The sequence below is a fragment of the Orycteropus afer genome, unplaced genomic scaffold, assembly GCF_000298275.1.
Source record: "Orycteropus afer afer isolate SDZICR_OR568_19922 unplaced genomic scaffold, OryAfe1.0 scaffold00052, whole genome shotgun sequence".
In the NCBI taxonomy this organism is placed as follows: Eukaryota; Metazoa; Chordata; class Mammalia; order Tubulidentata; family Orycteropodidae; genus Orycteropus; species Orycteropus afer.
This window is the reverse complement of record NW_006921639.1, coordinates 10,707,442-10,722,416: the sequence shown is the minus strand read 5'-3', so window position 1 is coordinate 10,722,416 and position 14,975 is coordinate 10,707,442. Positions and strand designations below refer to the sequence as shown.

General features: G+C 49.0%; 1 protein-coding gene across 1 annotated transcript in view; it reads left to right on the top strand.

Moving 5' to 3' along the window:
* ZMIZ1 (zinc finger MIZ-type containing 1) overlaps nt 1-14,975 on the top strand; it is a 122,836-nt gene that overhangs the window by 7,663 nt on the left and 100,198 nt on the right. The window contains exons 2-3 of the mRNA XM_007938645.2: nt 118-231; nt 9,671-9,776. Of these exons, the coding sequence (XP_007936836.1) occupies nt 118-231; nt 9,671-9,776 (220 nt within the window). The remainder of the gene's footprint in view (nt 1-117; nt 232-9,670; nt 9,777-14,975) is intronic.

Below are 14,975 nucleotides of genomic sequence, written 5' to 3'. Positions count from 1 at the left end.
CCTTTCTGGGAATCTCCTCCTGGCGAGGCCTGAGGTCTTCCCTGCCCCAGATCCCACATGCTCATCTTGCTGGCCTCGGTCCTAGAGTCTCATGCTGCCTCCTTTTCTTTCCCACAGCACTTACAGAATCCTGCCAACTTCCACAATGCTGCCACAGAGCTGCTGGACTGGTGTGGAGACCCACGAGCCTTCCAGCGGCCCTTCGAGCAGAGCCTGATGGGCTGTCTGACGGTGAGTGTGCACCTCCCCTACCTGTGCTCACACCCAAGAAGGTGGCTGGGACTTAGCATGCCTGCCACAGCCAGGGGTCAGGGAATCTGCCAGATATTGGGGGGACAGGAGATGGGGAGCCACTGATGGGCTGGAGGGGATGGCCCTTCTGAGTATACCACCCTCCACGTACACACACCCTCAGGGAACCTGGGTCTGATGGGAACACATAGTCTCCCATAGATTCTGTGGGTTCCCCATACTTGATAAGAAAGACATGGGGCCTCCTTTGGGAGAGTTCTAAGTCTGATGGGGATAATGTTCCATCATAAACAAAGCAGACAGGCTCTTGATGGGTTTTCAACTATCTTTTAATGTAGTCATTCATTCATTCATTCAAGTGAACATTTATTGAGCTCTGTTGTAGTTATCTATCCATCCATACAGGCATTTATTGAGCCCTATCCATCCATCTATTCAAGTAAACATTGATTGATCCCTCATTTATCATGTATAATCCCCTCTGCTAAATCCTGGGACTAAAGATGAATAGGATTTTACCAAGCTTGATTCCCTCTTTAGTCGGGGAGACAGATGTATAGAGAGATGACTGAGAGAACTGTGTGCAGGGTGAAAGCAGTACTAAGAAAGGGATAATCAACTGCTTGGGAGGTAGTATGGGTCACGGAAAAGTGAGAAAAGGAGCCACTTATACATATGTAACAGTTTGCCAAGCAGCTGAGGATAGCAACAGTGTTCTAAGCACATGGAACAGCATATGCAAAGACGCAGATGTACAGCAGAACCCAGAGAACTATAATTAATACAGCTTGGCGAGGGTGTAGAATCCAAGCTGGGCAGAGGCCAGGTCTACAACTTGTGGCGTGATTTGCCAAGCTAAGGAGCTTGCTGGCTGGCAGAGTCATGTGGAAGTTGCTCACAGCTTGTGAACATCCCCAGCCATGAAGCCTGTATCCCAATATGCAAGGGCACCTTGGTGGCCAGTGAGGCAGTTGCTCAGAGGACTGTGAGTCAGCCTTCAAGGGAAGGTAAATAAACAGATTGCTAGGAGAATGATCCCCCACAGCTGGGAGAGGAGGGGCCAAGATAGATACCAGATGGGAAAAGTAGGTGTAAAATCCAAGGGCACCATATTGCACATAAAGCTTCAGACAGGAGGGAAAAAAAAAGGCCCAGCGACCCTGGCTTGGAATGAGAGGAAGACTAACCATACACAGGCTGTGCCTATGAAGTACCTCTATGTGCCTGACACTGAGCTGGACTCACTGTCCATGCATCTCATTGAATCCCCACACCTACTTTCTGGGTTTTGTCCTGCCATCTTCCCATTTTATGGACAAGGAAACTGAGACTCAGTGTAACTGACATCCAAGGTCATATGGCCAGTTGGAAGTTGGCCTGGACATCAAGCTGAAACCCAGCTGCCCATAGAGGAGATGCTCTTAGCAATTAAAAAAACAAACCCGCTGCCATTGAGTCGATTCCAACTCATAGTAACCCTATTGGACAGAGTAGAAATGCCCCTTAGGATTTCGAAGCCTTTATATCTTTACAGAAGCAGACTGTGTCATCTTTCTCCCATGGGTTTGAACTACTGATCTTTTTTGGTTAACAGCCAAATACTTTAACCACTGCACCACCAGAGCTCCTTTCCTGACCGCTAAGGATGTCCAAAGCAGCTCCCAGGCCAGGCAGATATAGCCAAGACCCCCCGCAGGGCTCCTGTGCTTATCCAAAGTCAATAACACCTGGCTCCCTCAGGGCCACCCAGCCAAATCAGGCAGCTGCCTGCACTTACTTCCCAGTCCTCATCCTTCAGCCGCTGGGCTCCCCCTCCAGCTCCCTTAATCCTCTTTGTGGGGATCCTGGTGCAGGCTAATCCCTATGGGCACAGACAGATGCTGCCAGAGGCCTCTTACTCCACCTTAGCCATTGGCAGCTGTAGGGAAATAAGAGGTGGGAGTTATGCATGGTGCATGAATAGACAGACTGCCAAGACCTCCAGCCCACTACCCTGGGCCTGACCTTACCAGGGGCACAGAGACTCAGGAGCACCGAATCAGAAAATAACTCTGGCCGGGATAGATAAAGAGGTGGGCATGAGAAGATGGTCAGTAACTGGCCCTGCTCCACCCATTCATTCATCCATTCATTCATCCAATATCTGCTGAGTCCTTGCTGTAGGCCAGGCCCTGTGCTGGGCACTGGGGGGAGCAGCACAATGAACAAGACAGACCATGCTCAAATGTCAGTGGGGAACAATGACAATAAACACATAAAGGAATCAATAAGAACATACAGCAGGACACTGTGCAAGAGTGACTGGGCAGAGGCTCAGGGAGTCTCCTGGAAGAGGTGACCTTGCAACTGAGACCTGAGTAGTAGGGAGGAGTCAGCTGTGGGAGGGTGAAAGGGAAGGGTGCTCCAGGCAGAGTGAACTGCCCATGCAAAGACCTTGAGGCTTGGTTTGTTCGAGGAACAGAAAGAAGGCTCAGGTGGCTGGAGCATAGGAGAAGAAGGGTACAAGATACAGTTGAAAAGAGAGGCAGAAACCAGTTAAAACCAGGCCTTTAGGCCAAGCAGAGGAGAGTTTGGATGTTATTTGAAGGGTAATATTGTTGTTGTTGTTATGTGCCATCGAGTCAAACCCGACTCATAGCGACCCCTCCTTGGGTTTCCGAGGCAGTATCACTACGGAAGTAGGATTGCCCAACCTTCCTTCCGAGGAGTGGCTGGTGGGCTTGAACCGCCAGCTGTCTGGTTAGCAGGCAAGTGTCTTAGCCACTATGCTACCAGAGCTCCCTTGAAGGGTAATAGGGAGCCCTTAAGGAGCTTTGATGGAGTAGTGCCTAAGGGATATGACTACAACCACAAGGATAGAATATAATTTGTGTAAGGACAGGAGCTTAGAAAGGAAGTGTCCTTGAAGGGTAGGATGGGGGAATTACAGAGGGCTTCCTGGAGGAAGGAGCCTGAGAGGACCCTGTGTGGGCTCTGGTCACCCAGAGAGGAAACTGTGGACAAGGCACAGTGCTTGATCTTCTGGCCTCTCTATATTGCCCCCACTCCTCCGGCTGTCTCTTAGCTAGCGGAGGGGACTTTGGCCTACCACCCACAGCCACAGAGACCTGAGCAGAAACTGTCCCTTGGAACTCAGCAGAGCCAGCGGAGGGAAGGGGGGGCGTGTAATAGAGACACTCACAGTGCTCGCAGCATTTTCCTGGGCACTGTCTCCTTACATCCTTACAAAAACCCTGTGAGGTAGACAGGGAAGGGATCATCACCTCCATTTTGCAGACAAGGCAACTGAGAGAGGGGAACAGTGTGCCCTAGTCTCAGGCTGGTGCTATTGACCCCACCAGAGCCCTGAGCATCCTCAGCCTAGTCCTGTTACACAGGGATCCTAAACCACCCCCCCCAACCTCCCTATCCAGGTGGCAGCCCTGGGTTGTCACAATCCCCTGAGTGACCTCTGGGAGCAAATTCCAAATTCCTCTGGATCCAGCTTACTTTAGGGATATAAATTAAAAACCACTTAGCCTCAGGCAGCAAATGGACACATTTTTGCCATACCAGCTCCTAAGCAGCTCAGGCCCAATTACAGCGGGGGCTCCAGACTCAGCTGGCCCTTGGGTGAAGTGGCCCTTGGCAGTCCCCCACTCCACCTCCTCCTACTCTGGCTCCAGGACACAGAAAGCTAGGCCCTAGGCCATCATTGCTTTTCAGGACCAGGTTCTGCCAGCTCACTCCCCCACCCCCTTCCGAAGCCTCAGGGCTGAGCCACCTCTCTGGGTGTCCCCTTGAAATCAAGGCCCTCTGGACCTTGTGCCTTCTTCCTCCCCTGAGGCAGAACATACTTGATAAGTTCAAGGAACAGAAAGAAGGCTCGGATGGCTGGAGCACAGTGGGGTGGATATTCAAGAGAGGTCAGAGAGGAAAGCATAAACCTGATAAAAACATCAGTGTCCCCCACCCTACCCCACCATTCTCAGTCTCTCCAGTGAGGGGACTTCTTTTATTTATTTATGTATTTATTTTAATTTTTATTGTGATTTGGATGAAAGTTTACAAAGCAAATTCATTTTCCATACAGCAGCTCAGACACATTTTGTCTCATGACTTTGACTACAATTCCCCACAATGTAACAGCTCTCTTCCCACTTCCTCCCCATAGTTACCTCTTCCCTGTGTCCTTCACTCTCATCATTCCCGCCCCCTAAGCTGTCTGCCTGTGCAAACACTGCCCTTCTGTTTTCCCATGAATGATCACTCCAAGGAGTGTATCTTCCTGATGTAAATGCTCACCACATATGGCCGTCTGTTGTTTGGGAGTCACAGGAGTGAGTTCAACTCCAGACATGAAGGGCCATAGTCTAGAGGCCGTAGTCTCAGGGGTCTCACCAGATTCTATGAGACCAATAAACCTGGTCTTTTTTTGTGTGATTTTGAGTTTTGTTCCACATTGTTCTCCCTCCAGTGAGGAGACTTCTGACAACCTCAATGCATGTACTGCTGAAGCCATGAGTGGACACTCACAGCATTCATTGAGTGCCAGCTATTTGCCTGATGCTGGCCTGTCATCCTTGCAAGGAGGACATTTTATACCCATTTTACAGATGAGGAAACTGAAGCTCAGAGAGTTAAGTCACTTTGGGGAGATTGGAACAGCTAGTGAGTGACAGAATCAAAGTCCAATCACTTGTCTTGACTCCAAAGCAGCATCAGTGAGTACCTTGCCACTGTGCCCATCCCCATGCTGAGTATAGTGATAAAGTATGGCATGAGGAGCTCCGGGTGGTATTGCTGTGGAAGGAGATCCCAAACACATTGGTCAGTTAGAACCCACTATATACAATGATGGCAATGGAGGCATGTTGTTGTTGTTGTTGTTATTTGCCGTCGAGTCGGCCCCGACTTATAGCGACCCCTCCTTGGGTTTCCGAGGCAGTATCACTACGGAAGTAGGATTGCCCAACCTTCCTTCCGAGGAGTGGCTGGTGGGTTTGAACCGCCAGCCTTCTGGTGAGCAGTCAAGTGCCTTAGCCACTATGCTACCAGAGCTCCCTTTACAACTAGGAACACAAGTACAAAAAGGGCATGGAGGCAACATCTTCTGATCACCTCCAAATTCACAAGAGGAAGACAGAATCACCATCAACAGCCCAAAGCTTATTCCTAAGAGGCCAGACATACTGCACCCTCCAACCTTTTTACTAACTTTTTACTAACCTTTTTATACCAGCCATCCCTCCCGTGACACTCTACTTCTTCGTTGGGTTTGATAATTCATTGCAATGGCCACAGAGAACTTACAGACAATACTCAATGATTACGGGGTTTATTAGGGAAGTAACAGGTTATAATTCATATTCAGGAACGTACTCAGGATACAATTCTTCAATCAGGAGAGTCTCCCCTCTGCTGTTATCTTGCCTCTCACCTCCTTGCTCGAGCAAGTGTTACAAAGCTCTTTTAGTTCCACCAGTAGGTACACCTATGTTGCACTCTGCCAACAAACCTCCTGCCCAAGGGTACTCAGTCTTCTCGCTCTGTGGGCCAGAAAGCCCACCCCTCTGTCTCCTGCCCCTTGGTTCCTCTGCCACTGTCTCTCTCAGCCTGGTGTCTCTGTCAGCCGGGCCTCTCTCTCAGTCAAGCATCTCTGCCAGTGAGGTCCAGTGCAAGGATCTCAGGTCCAATTATGCACTCCACTTCACCTCCAGCTCCTCTCTCTTGATGGCAGTAAGATCCCATCTCTGCCTCTAGGAAGGCTCATTTTAAGCCTGGAAGAGCGACAAACTAACCAATCCCACTATCAGAGTTCTACACACCTTATTAGCATGGTCCCACCCAGTAATCTGGTGGGAGTTACAAAGACTATGGCTAGAAATGCCATACCAAGTAATTCACTGCACCATATCAAGGCTCAGCGAGGTTAAGTGCCTTGCCTTAAGATGCACAGTATGAAATAGAGTCAGGGCTGGAGTGTAGGCCCAGGCCCTGCCGGAAGCAGCAACTCCAGCATCCCCAGGCCCCTGTCCACTTGCTTCATGGCCAGACAGCTTCCTACTTTTCAAGGCAACACATTCCCTTACCTTTCCTTATCTTATGGGGCTAATGAACTCACCACATGACCCTGAGCTACCACCACCACCATCCCCCACTCAGGGCTTCTAAAGCATAAGGGGCTGCATTCCCTGCCTCTCAGGTCTCCCTGACAGGGTCCAGGCAGAAGGGCAGCCTTAGTGTACCTTATGCACCAGGCCAAGCCTGCAGGACCAGAGCCTCCAGCAGAGGGCAGCAGTGATTTGCTTGGCTTACCACCACCTTTTCATGGGAAGGCATAGTGCCTAAGGCATTTGACTGCTAACCAGAAGGCTGGCAGTTCAAACCCCCCAGCCACTCCTCGGAAGGAAGGTTGGGCAATCTACTTCCGTAGTGATACTGCCTCGGAAACCCAAGGAGGGGTTGCTATGAATTGGGTCTGACTCGACGGCACATAACAACAACAACAACAAGGTCTTCCTGGCACCACAGAACCTTCCCAGAAGGCACCATACCTGTTGTGAGTGGGAGCAGACCTCTCTTTCAAAGATCACAGGCCACTGGTCAGACCCCACTTCCCAGAACTCCCCTAGGGTCCTCAGGCTGGGCCAGTGGGGAGAGGGCAGGGCAGAGCAGAACATGAGCCCTTCCAGGGTTCCAGGGTCCAACTCAGCTAGCTCTGACACCTCAGTGCTGTGTGACCATGAGCAGGGCCCTGCCCTCTCTGGGCCTCTGCCTCCTCATCGGTGAAAGGAAGCTAATGGAGGAGCCCAAGCCACTCTAAATGCTGGGGCTTGGGGTGACACTCTGCTCCTCTGACCACACCTGTACCAAGTCCCTCTTGCTCAATTTAGCTAGCATTTTCCTTAAACCAGAGTGACAGGATTAGTCAGTATTGGCCAAACAGAGGGACCTTTGCCTTCCTGCCCTCAGCCCAGGGCCTGGAGGTTCTCCGTGCAGGTTGGGAGTTATGACTTTAACCCTTTGTGGTTGGAACAAAAGCCCAGACTTTTCAAGCCAGAGTCCCTGGATGGAATCCTGATCTGCCACAGACAAGCTTTGTCACCTTGGGCTATTGTTCAACTTCAGTGTCCTCAACTGTAAAGCAGAGATAATACCCACCTCACAGAGCTGTTGTGAGGATCTGGTGCTTCATTACTGATCAAGCATTTACTTGGCCCTCAGTACTCAGGACCCAGAATTCTCAATACACTCTTCATGTGCCCCAGCATGTCCTCAAGACAGCAGCCTTCCTTACTGGTGCACCAGATTACACAACCCTGTCTGTGTTGCTTACTTGTGCCCACAAGTGCAAAGGGAGCACTGTCATCAATATCTAACCAGCAAGTAGGCCCTCCAGCCCAGAACCTCCCTCCTCACTCTCCAAAGAGTGTCTGTCCACAGACGTGAAGTGATCAACAGGCCATAAAGAGTTAGAGACATTGGTTTTTCTGCTTGGACATAGAGATTAGCAGTGAGGGCACCCTTGCCCTGGGGTGACCAAGAGATTCTGGAGCCTGATATGTGATGCCAGAGGGTGGACATACCACTATATCAGAGAGATAAATAGAGCCCATGGGAAAGAGGCCCACAGGGAAAATGGAAGACTTCAGGGCAGTGTGTGTGTGTGTGGGTGGGTGGGGGCTTCTATTTGAGCAGAAAAGCTGAGCAAATACCCTAACCTCAAAAAAAACTCACTGCCGTCGAGTTGGATCCGACTCATAGCGACCCCTCCTTGGGTTTCCAAGGCAGTATCACTACAGAAGTAGATTGCCCAATTTTCCTTCGGAGGAGTGGCTGGTGGGTTTGAACTGCCAGCCTTCTGGTTAGTAGTCAAATGCCTTAGGCACTATGCTACCAGAGCTCCCTGCCTTAACCTAGGGAAGTCCTTTTTTCCTCCCAGCCTGGCTCAGCCATTAGCCCTACACAGGGAGTTCCCAGGAGACACAGTGATAGGGGCCCCAGGGTCCTGGGAAGGGGGAAATCCATGGGCCACTCCCTGGTGCAGTATGACCCTCTTCTGGGCCTCAAGTGTCTATATTTTTTAAATGAAGGGAGTTAGCCTAGATTAGTGATTTCCCCACTCTTTTTAACCCTACAGCCCTTGTAATGAACCCACGAAATAAAAAGTACAGAATGGGGAATGATTCTGGACACAGGGTCCAGCCAACCCCACGGTAGCACAAAACCCTCCGTGGCCCCTGAGTGCCTCTGGAGCAGGTGGTCTCCTAAGGGCTTGCCTACCATGCCTCTTCCCTTTCTAGAGAGAATAAGCTCACTGCATCTGGAAGCACTCCCCTTCCCAGTCAGCCATAGCTGCCCCAGCTGCTGTCTGAAATGACTCCATTTCCAAGGTCCTTCCTTCTTAATAAGGAAACCTAATTTTGCTGCCATTAACAAGGAAGGCGGGCAGGCAGAAGCAGCCCAGGGACACCTGGGAGTGGCCAAGAAGGCAGGGGAGGCAGATGGGCACAAACTGCAGAGCCCTTCATGGGGCCCCAAGAACACCTCACTCCCCACCCTTCTGGCCCCCACTTCTGAGATTACAAAGGGGTGATGGGACCTTCAAGCTGCAAATATACAGCTGCTGATAAACTTCCACTCATGCACTGACAGAGGCATCCTCTGTGCTGAGGCCCCACGCAGATCTGGAGACAGACATCAGGCTGACCACAACAGTGTCCTGCGGTTTCTATGGAAGGGTTTGAGGAGCTGGGTGCTTGGCATGGAACTATGAACTGAGGGATGTCAGGACTGTCCACCACACCCTGGGCAGCCTCACCAGTCCAGGAACAGCTGTGGCCTGAAGCCCCCTGGGAAGCTAAGTGTTCTGAGCCAGTGCTGCTGGTGACCTCAGCTTCTGCCTCAGAAGGCTCTGCATTTGTAACAGGCTACCATGTGATGCCACTGCTGCTGGTTGAGAACATTCTTGGGGTCACAAGGGTATCCCCACTCTAGTGGATGCAGGAGCTCAGGGAGGGAAACAAGAAGGGTGGTAGACATGGAGGCTTCCTGGAACAGGGACTTGGGAGGTGGGTTGGAGAACTACCACTATCACATTGGTGGGAAGGTAGTACCACCATCTTTCAGATGGCACCAGGCACCTTCTAGAACATGGCTGCATTTGAGTCCTTGAAAGTGGCAGGGCCTGGATACTCCATGGGAGCAGGGAACAGGATCCCGGTGCCTGGCAAGGAGGAGATGCTTATCAGTATTTGCTGAGTGATAGAATGAGACACAGTTTGGATCTTAGCTTGGTGTGATGCAGGAGACCTTCCCTAGCCTGGCCCCTCACCTGCTCCACCTGTAAAATGGGCTCATCACCTCTTCAGCCAGGCTCACTGGCCTTGCTTAGGCACTGACTCACTCCTGCCCTTCCTCTCCCTCTCACTATCAGGTGGTCAGTCGGGTGGCAGCCCAGCAAGGCTTCGACCTGGACCTTGGCTACAGACTGCTGGCTGTGTGTGCTGCGAACCGAGACAAGTTCACTCCGAAGTCTGCCGGTAGGTGTCTGTTTAGGGGCTTCATGGATGTCACTGGAGGTGGGGAAGGGAACTGAGAAATGTACTGGGGCTGGCTGCCCACCTCCCTGCTTCTGATTCATATAGCCCCTGAGTGAGGCAGGAGCCTCGAGGCACACAGGGCCTTGTCCCTGCTCCTGCTGCAGGGGGCTACCTCAAGGCCAGTCATGAACCCATGGCACACCATACCCCAGCTACAGTCATTGTGTTGAACACAGGACATGCACCATTTAATCACCCCAATGACCTCTTGGCACAAGCAACATGATCATCTACATTGAGGCTCAGAGAAGCTAAGAGATTTCCCAAGATCACATGGCTAGAAAGTAGCTGAGCTATGATTTAAGCTTAGACCTGTATTCCAGAACCATCATTCTTAATTAACCCTGACACTACATCTTATTTGTTCATTAAAAAATATGTATATTATTTAAAATAAAACACAACGTTAAAAATGAATCAGTATACTCAGGGCCCCTAAAAGCCTGCTGTGCATAATATTCTCCATGACAACGTGGTCATTGCATGGGTTCTCCTGATCCTACACTAAGCAGGGCCATGAAGGTGCTGGGCAGTTTTCTGTCTGGGTGTTTTCTGTTGCCTCCATCCTCATAACGTTTCTTAGTCAAAGGGTACAGTGCGTACTATTTTGCTGGGGTGATGGTATCTTCTAGAAATATGTAATAGTGCCCAGAACAGTATCTGGATGTTGTTAACATTCTCTATACAGCCAAAACAAGTAGTTGGAAAAGGAAAAAAAAGTGATTGTTTCCTTTCTGCAGCAATAAAACAAACGTGTTCACTGAATTCGCCAGTCAGTTCTTTGGAGTGTGTATGAAAAAAAAAAAAAAACTTGTTGCCGTGGAGTCAATTCCTACTCATGGCAACTCTCTGTGTTAGAGTAGAACTGTGCTCCGTAGGGTTTTCTTGGCTCTAATTTTCACAGGCCCAGATTGCCAGGCCTTTCTTCCACTGTGAAGCTGGGTGGGTTTGAACCACCAAGCTTTCAGTTAGTGGTTGAGCCCAAACTATTTGCCACCCTGGGACCTTGTGTATAGAAACAACCATAATGAAAAAGTTTGAAGGATGTCTCACAATGTGTTATAAATCTTCTGAACCCACTCTCTCTTATATGTGGGTTTATGCTCTCTGACATGTAGGCTGCATTTGGGTTGTGGCTAATTATAAAAGGGTGTTGGGACAGTCTCATTAGCCAATAGCTTCTCAGAGATCCTTAACAGGAACAGCATGTGTTGAGACATTACTTTTGTATTGAGCTATCTGCCAGGAAATGACCTTGTAGTCATACAAGCGACATCTCTTCCTGATGAAATCTGCAGTTTTAATAATAATAAGTAAATACAATTTTGATAAGATAAAAATCACTGCATATTAGGGAAATATACATAAAACATACCTTGTTGAGAACCTGCTTGGTGCAGGCTTTGGGCCAGGGCTGGGGTTACAATAGGGAACAAAACAGACATGGTTCCATCTTAGCAAACTTCACATTAGAGCAGAGGTTGGCAAGCTTTTTCTGTACAGGGCCAGGTGGTAAATATCTCAGGCCTTGCAGGCTATCAAAAGCAGTCATAGACAATACATAAATGAACGAGCATAAAAGTGTTGCAATCAGGGGCATATTACCCAGTAAGCAAGGTAAACTTATGAAAAACGTGTGAAACTCTTCACTGTAGATTAGTAAGTAAGCACAAGTAAGCCCATGCTTCCCTTGGTCTGCTTACTGGGTACTCCAGCCCTCAGGGATTGTAAATTTGAAAAGAGGCTTTGATTCTGTAGGAAGGTACTATAGGGTTAGGAGAGAGACAGATGCCAGCCATACCTAGAAGCAGAATCTTTGATATGGTGAAAAAATGAGAAAATCTTTACTGCCAGTTAAGCCTGTGCTTACCTTGCTTATTGGGTAAGCCAACACTGGTTCCAATAAAACTTTACTTATTAAAATGACCAATGGTGAGTAGTGACTGGGATCTTAAAAGCTTGCAAGCAACCATCTAGATGCAACGATGGGTCTCTCCTCATCTAGAGCAAAGAAGAATGATGAAACCAAAGATTCATGGAAAGAATTAGTTCTAGCGACTGGTACACCATGTGATCTGCGGCCTTTACGACTATGAGACCAGAAGAACTAGGTGGTGCCCAGCTACCACTACTGTCAACCACTCAGAGGGGGATCTACATAGGAGATCCTGGATAGAGAGGGAGAACAATGTGGAACAACACTCAAAATCATTTGGGAGAAAAATAAAAGGGGGGGACTGGATTTGCTGGTCTCATAGAGCCTGGTGGAACCACTGAGACTGTATGGCCCCTAGCTGCCCTTCAGGTCTAGAATTGAACCCACAACTGTGGCTTCCAGCCAAACAAAAGACAGGCATATGAGTTGAACATTTACCTGAGGTAGATACACTCCTTGAAGAGAACAATCATGGGAGAAAGAAGGGCTGTTTATGCACAGAGAGACAGCTCAGGGGGCAGGAGTGCATGGAGGGATGGACACAGGGAAGAAGTAATGATCAGGAGGAAGTGGGAGGAGAGCTGTTGCATTGAGGTAAATTGTAGTCAATGTCATGAGACAAAGTGTATGTGAACTGCTGTATGGAAAGTGAATTTGCTCTGTAAACTTTCACCAAAATCACAATTAAAAAAAAAAATAAAACAGAAAATGGCCAGTGGGCCGTGGTTTGCAGATGAGTCAGAATCAACTAAATGGCAGTGAGGTTTTTTTTGTTTTTTTTTTTCCTTTTGGTCTCTAAGCATTCAAAAACATTAATCAGATAATCACAAGGTGGGTGTGTGGGTGTATGTATATGTAAATGCAAACTATGCTGTGTACTATGAAGGAAAAGTCAAACAGAGTGTTTGAGGCCAGGCCAGTCTGGGATGGGTAAAGGTTTCCCCAAAACCCAAAAGATGAGTAAGTATTGATGTCTTCATTCGCTAGTGCTGCTGGAACACACATACCAAAAGTGGATGGCTTTAATCAGCAGAAATGTAGTTTTTCACAGTTCAGGAGCCTAGAAGTCTGAACTCAGGGCATGACTAGGGGGAAGTCCTTTGCCTATTTCACTTTGTAGTAGCTTTTCACTTTGTAGTAGCTGGCAATCCTGGGGATCCTGGGCTCATAGATTCATCTGCCTAGATGAATAGTGTCTGTCTAGATAGTCTCTGTCTTCCCCCTGTGGTGGGCATGTCTTTGTGTCTATGCTACCCTTTATGTAATTCAGAAGTGACTAGGTTTTGGGTCTACCTTACACTGGTATGACCTCAACTGATTGATTCCTTTACATTCAATTGCATTATGGAAGGTGATTACATTGCATTAGATTAGATTAGATTCACGGGTATAGGGGTCAGGGTTCCAACACGTATTTTGGGGAAACACAATTCAATTCCAATAGTTAAATAGGTGAAGAGATAGAAGAAGAGCTTCCCAAGAAAAGGGAACAGCCAGTGCAAAGGCTGTAAAGGGCATGCCAGCAGAACTAAAAGAAGGGCAGTGGTTCTGGAGCCCAGAGGGAAAGGATGTGTGGCATGGGGTGACACTAGAGAAATCAACAGTTACTGGACACACAGGACCTGCTTTATTGAAGGTTGTGGTCATTGTGCTAAGGGTAATAAGAACATGACTAAATTAACATTTTGCAAAGATACCTCTGGCTACAGATGAAGAACAGATTATAATAGGTGGTGCAGTGTGGATGCAGGAGGCCAGGTGACAGATTGCTAGAGAGATCTGGGTAATAAGGATGATGGTGTCTTGGACCAGGAAGGTGGGAGTAGAGTGCACAGAGATGAATTCAAAGGATATTTAGGTTGCAAAACCAAGACAGAGAAGGTATGGCCAGAGGAGTAGGAAGAAAACAAGAAAATGTGTGGAATTTGGCTGTCACTTGAATTCCCTCATTAGAAGTCAGGCCTTTGTCAGTGCTGACAGGCCACTCCTCTAGAATGGGCCTTGCAGCTCCCAGAATCCCTGACATTCCCCAACATGGTCTGTCTTCTGGGAGAGCAGGGCCAATCTGATCAGGGAGGCTTCAGCTGCTCATTTAATTGCCCTGGGGCAGCAGGCAGCCGATAAGGAACTCTGGTGGTGCAGTGCCTAAGGCATTTGACTGCTAACCAGAAGGTTGGCAGTACAAACTCACCAGCTGCTCTGCGGAAGGAAGATGGGGCAATCTACTTCCATAAAGGTTTACAGCCTCGGAAACCAAGGGGGGTCACTATGAGTCAGAATGGACTCGATGGCAGTAGGTTTGGTTTTTGGTTTGGGGCAGTAGATGGAGGCCTTGGGAGCCATGCAGTGAGTCCAAGTGCTCCCCTCTCCTATCCACATTGCCCACCTTGGAGCTGTTACCTGGGCTAATCATGGACATAGGAGGCCCTGCTAATGCCTGACGCACAGAGGGTGCCTAGAAAACTTTACTTCCCAGCCTGCCTCCCCTGTTCTATCTCTTTCCCAGCATGGCTCCTGCCCCTCTCTAAGAGCTTTTCTGCCTCAGCAGAGCTGCTTCCCACTGGTCTCTTTTCCTGCAGCTGTCTCTTGGTGTGCAGGAACACCACCTCAAGATGCAGCTGTGAGGGTCCTGGGGACCTCAGGCAAACTCTGTGGTGTATGGAGTGACTGCACAGGCTACAGCTGGGCCCCTGCCCTCCCAGGGCGGCCTCTGCCAATCTAGATCTAGACCTCTGACCTCAGCGCTCCTCAGGAAGCCAGGGAGGCTTCGCCACCCTCCTGCTTCTTTCTGTCTCTCTTCCACATAGTCTAACTGACTTGTGGATTTTTCCCTCTCAATCACTCCCTCTCCTTTGTCTCTCAGGATCCCTAATGTCTGTTTATCTCTGTCTGTCTGTCTATCCCTTTTTTCCTGTCTGTGTCCATCTCTAACAGCCCATTGCTTTCTGTCTTTCTGGACTTCTCTTTGCCTCATTTTTTGTGTGTGCATGCACACGTGTGTGTGGCTTTGTGGTGTGGTGTGTGTGTGTGTGTGTGTGGTGTGTATGGCTGTGTTTCTGCCTATATGTGTGGCTGTGTGTATGTAGTGGTTTATATGTGTGTGGCATAGTATGTGTATGTGTGTGGTATGTGTGGTGTGTGTGTGTGTGTCTGTATGTGTGTGTGGTGCAAGTGTGCCTGTGTGGTGTGTGGGTGGCTGGTGT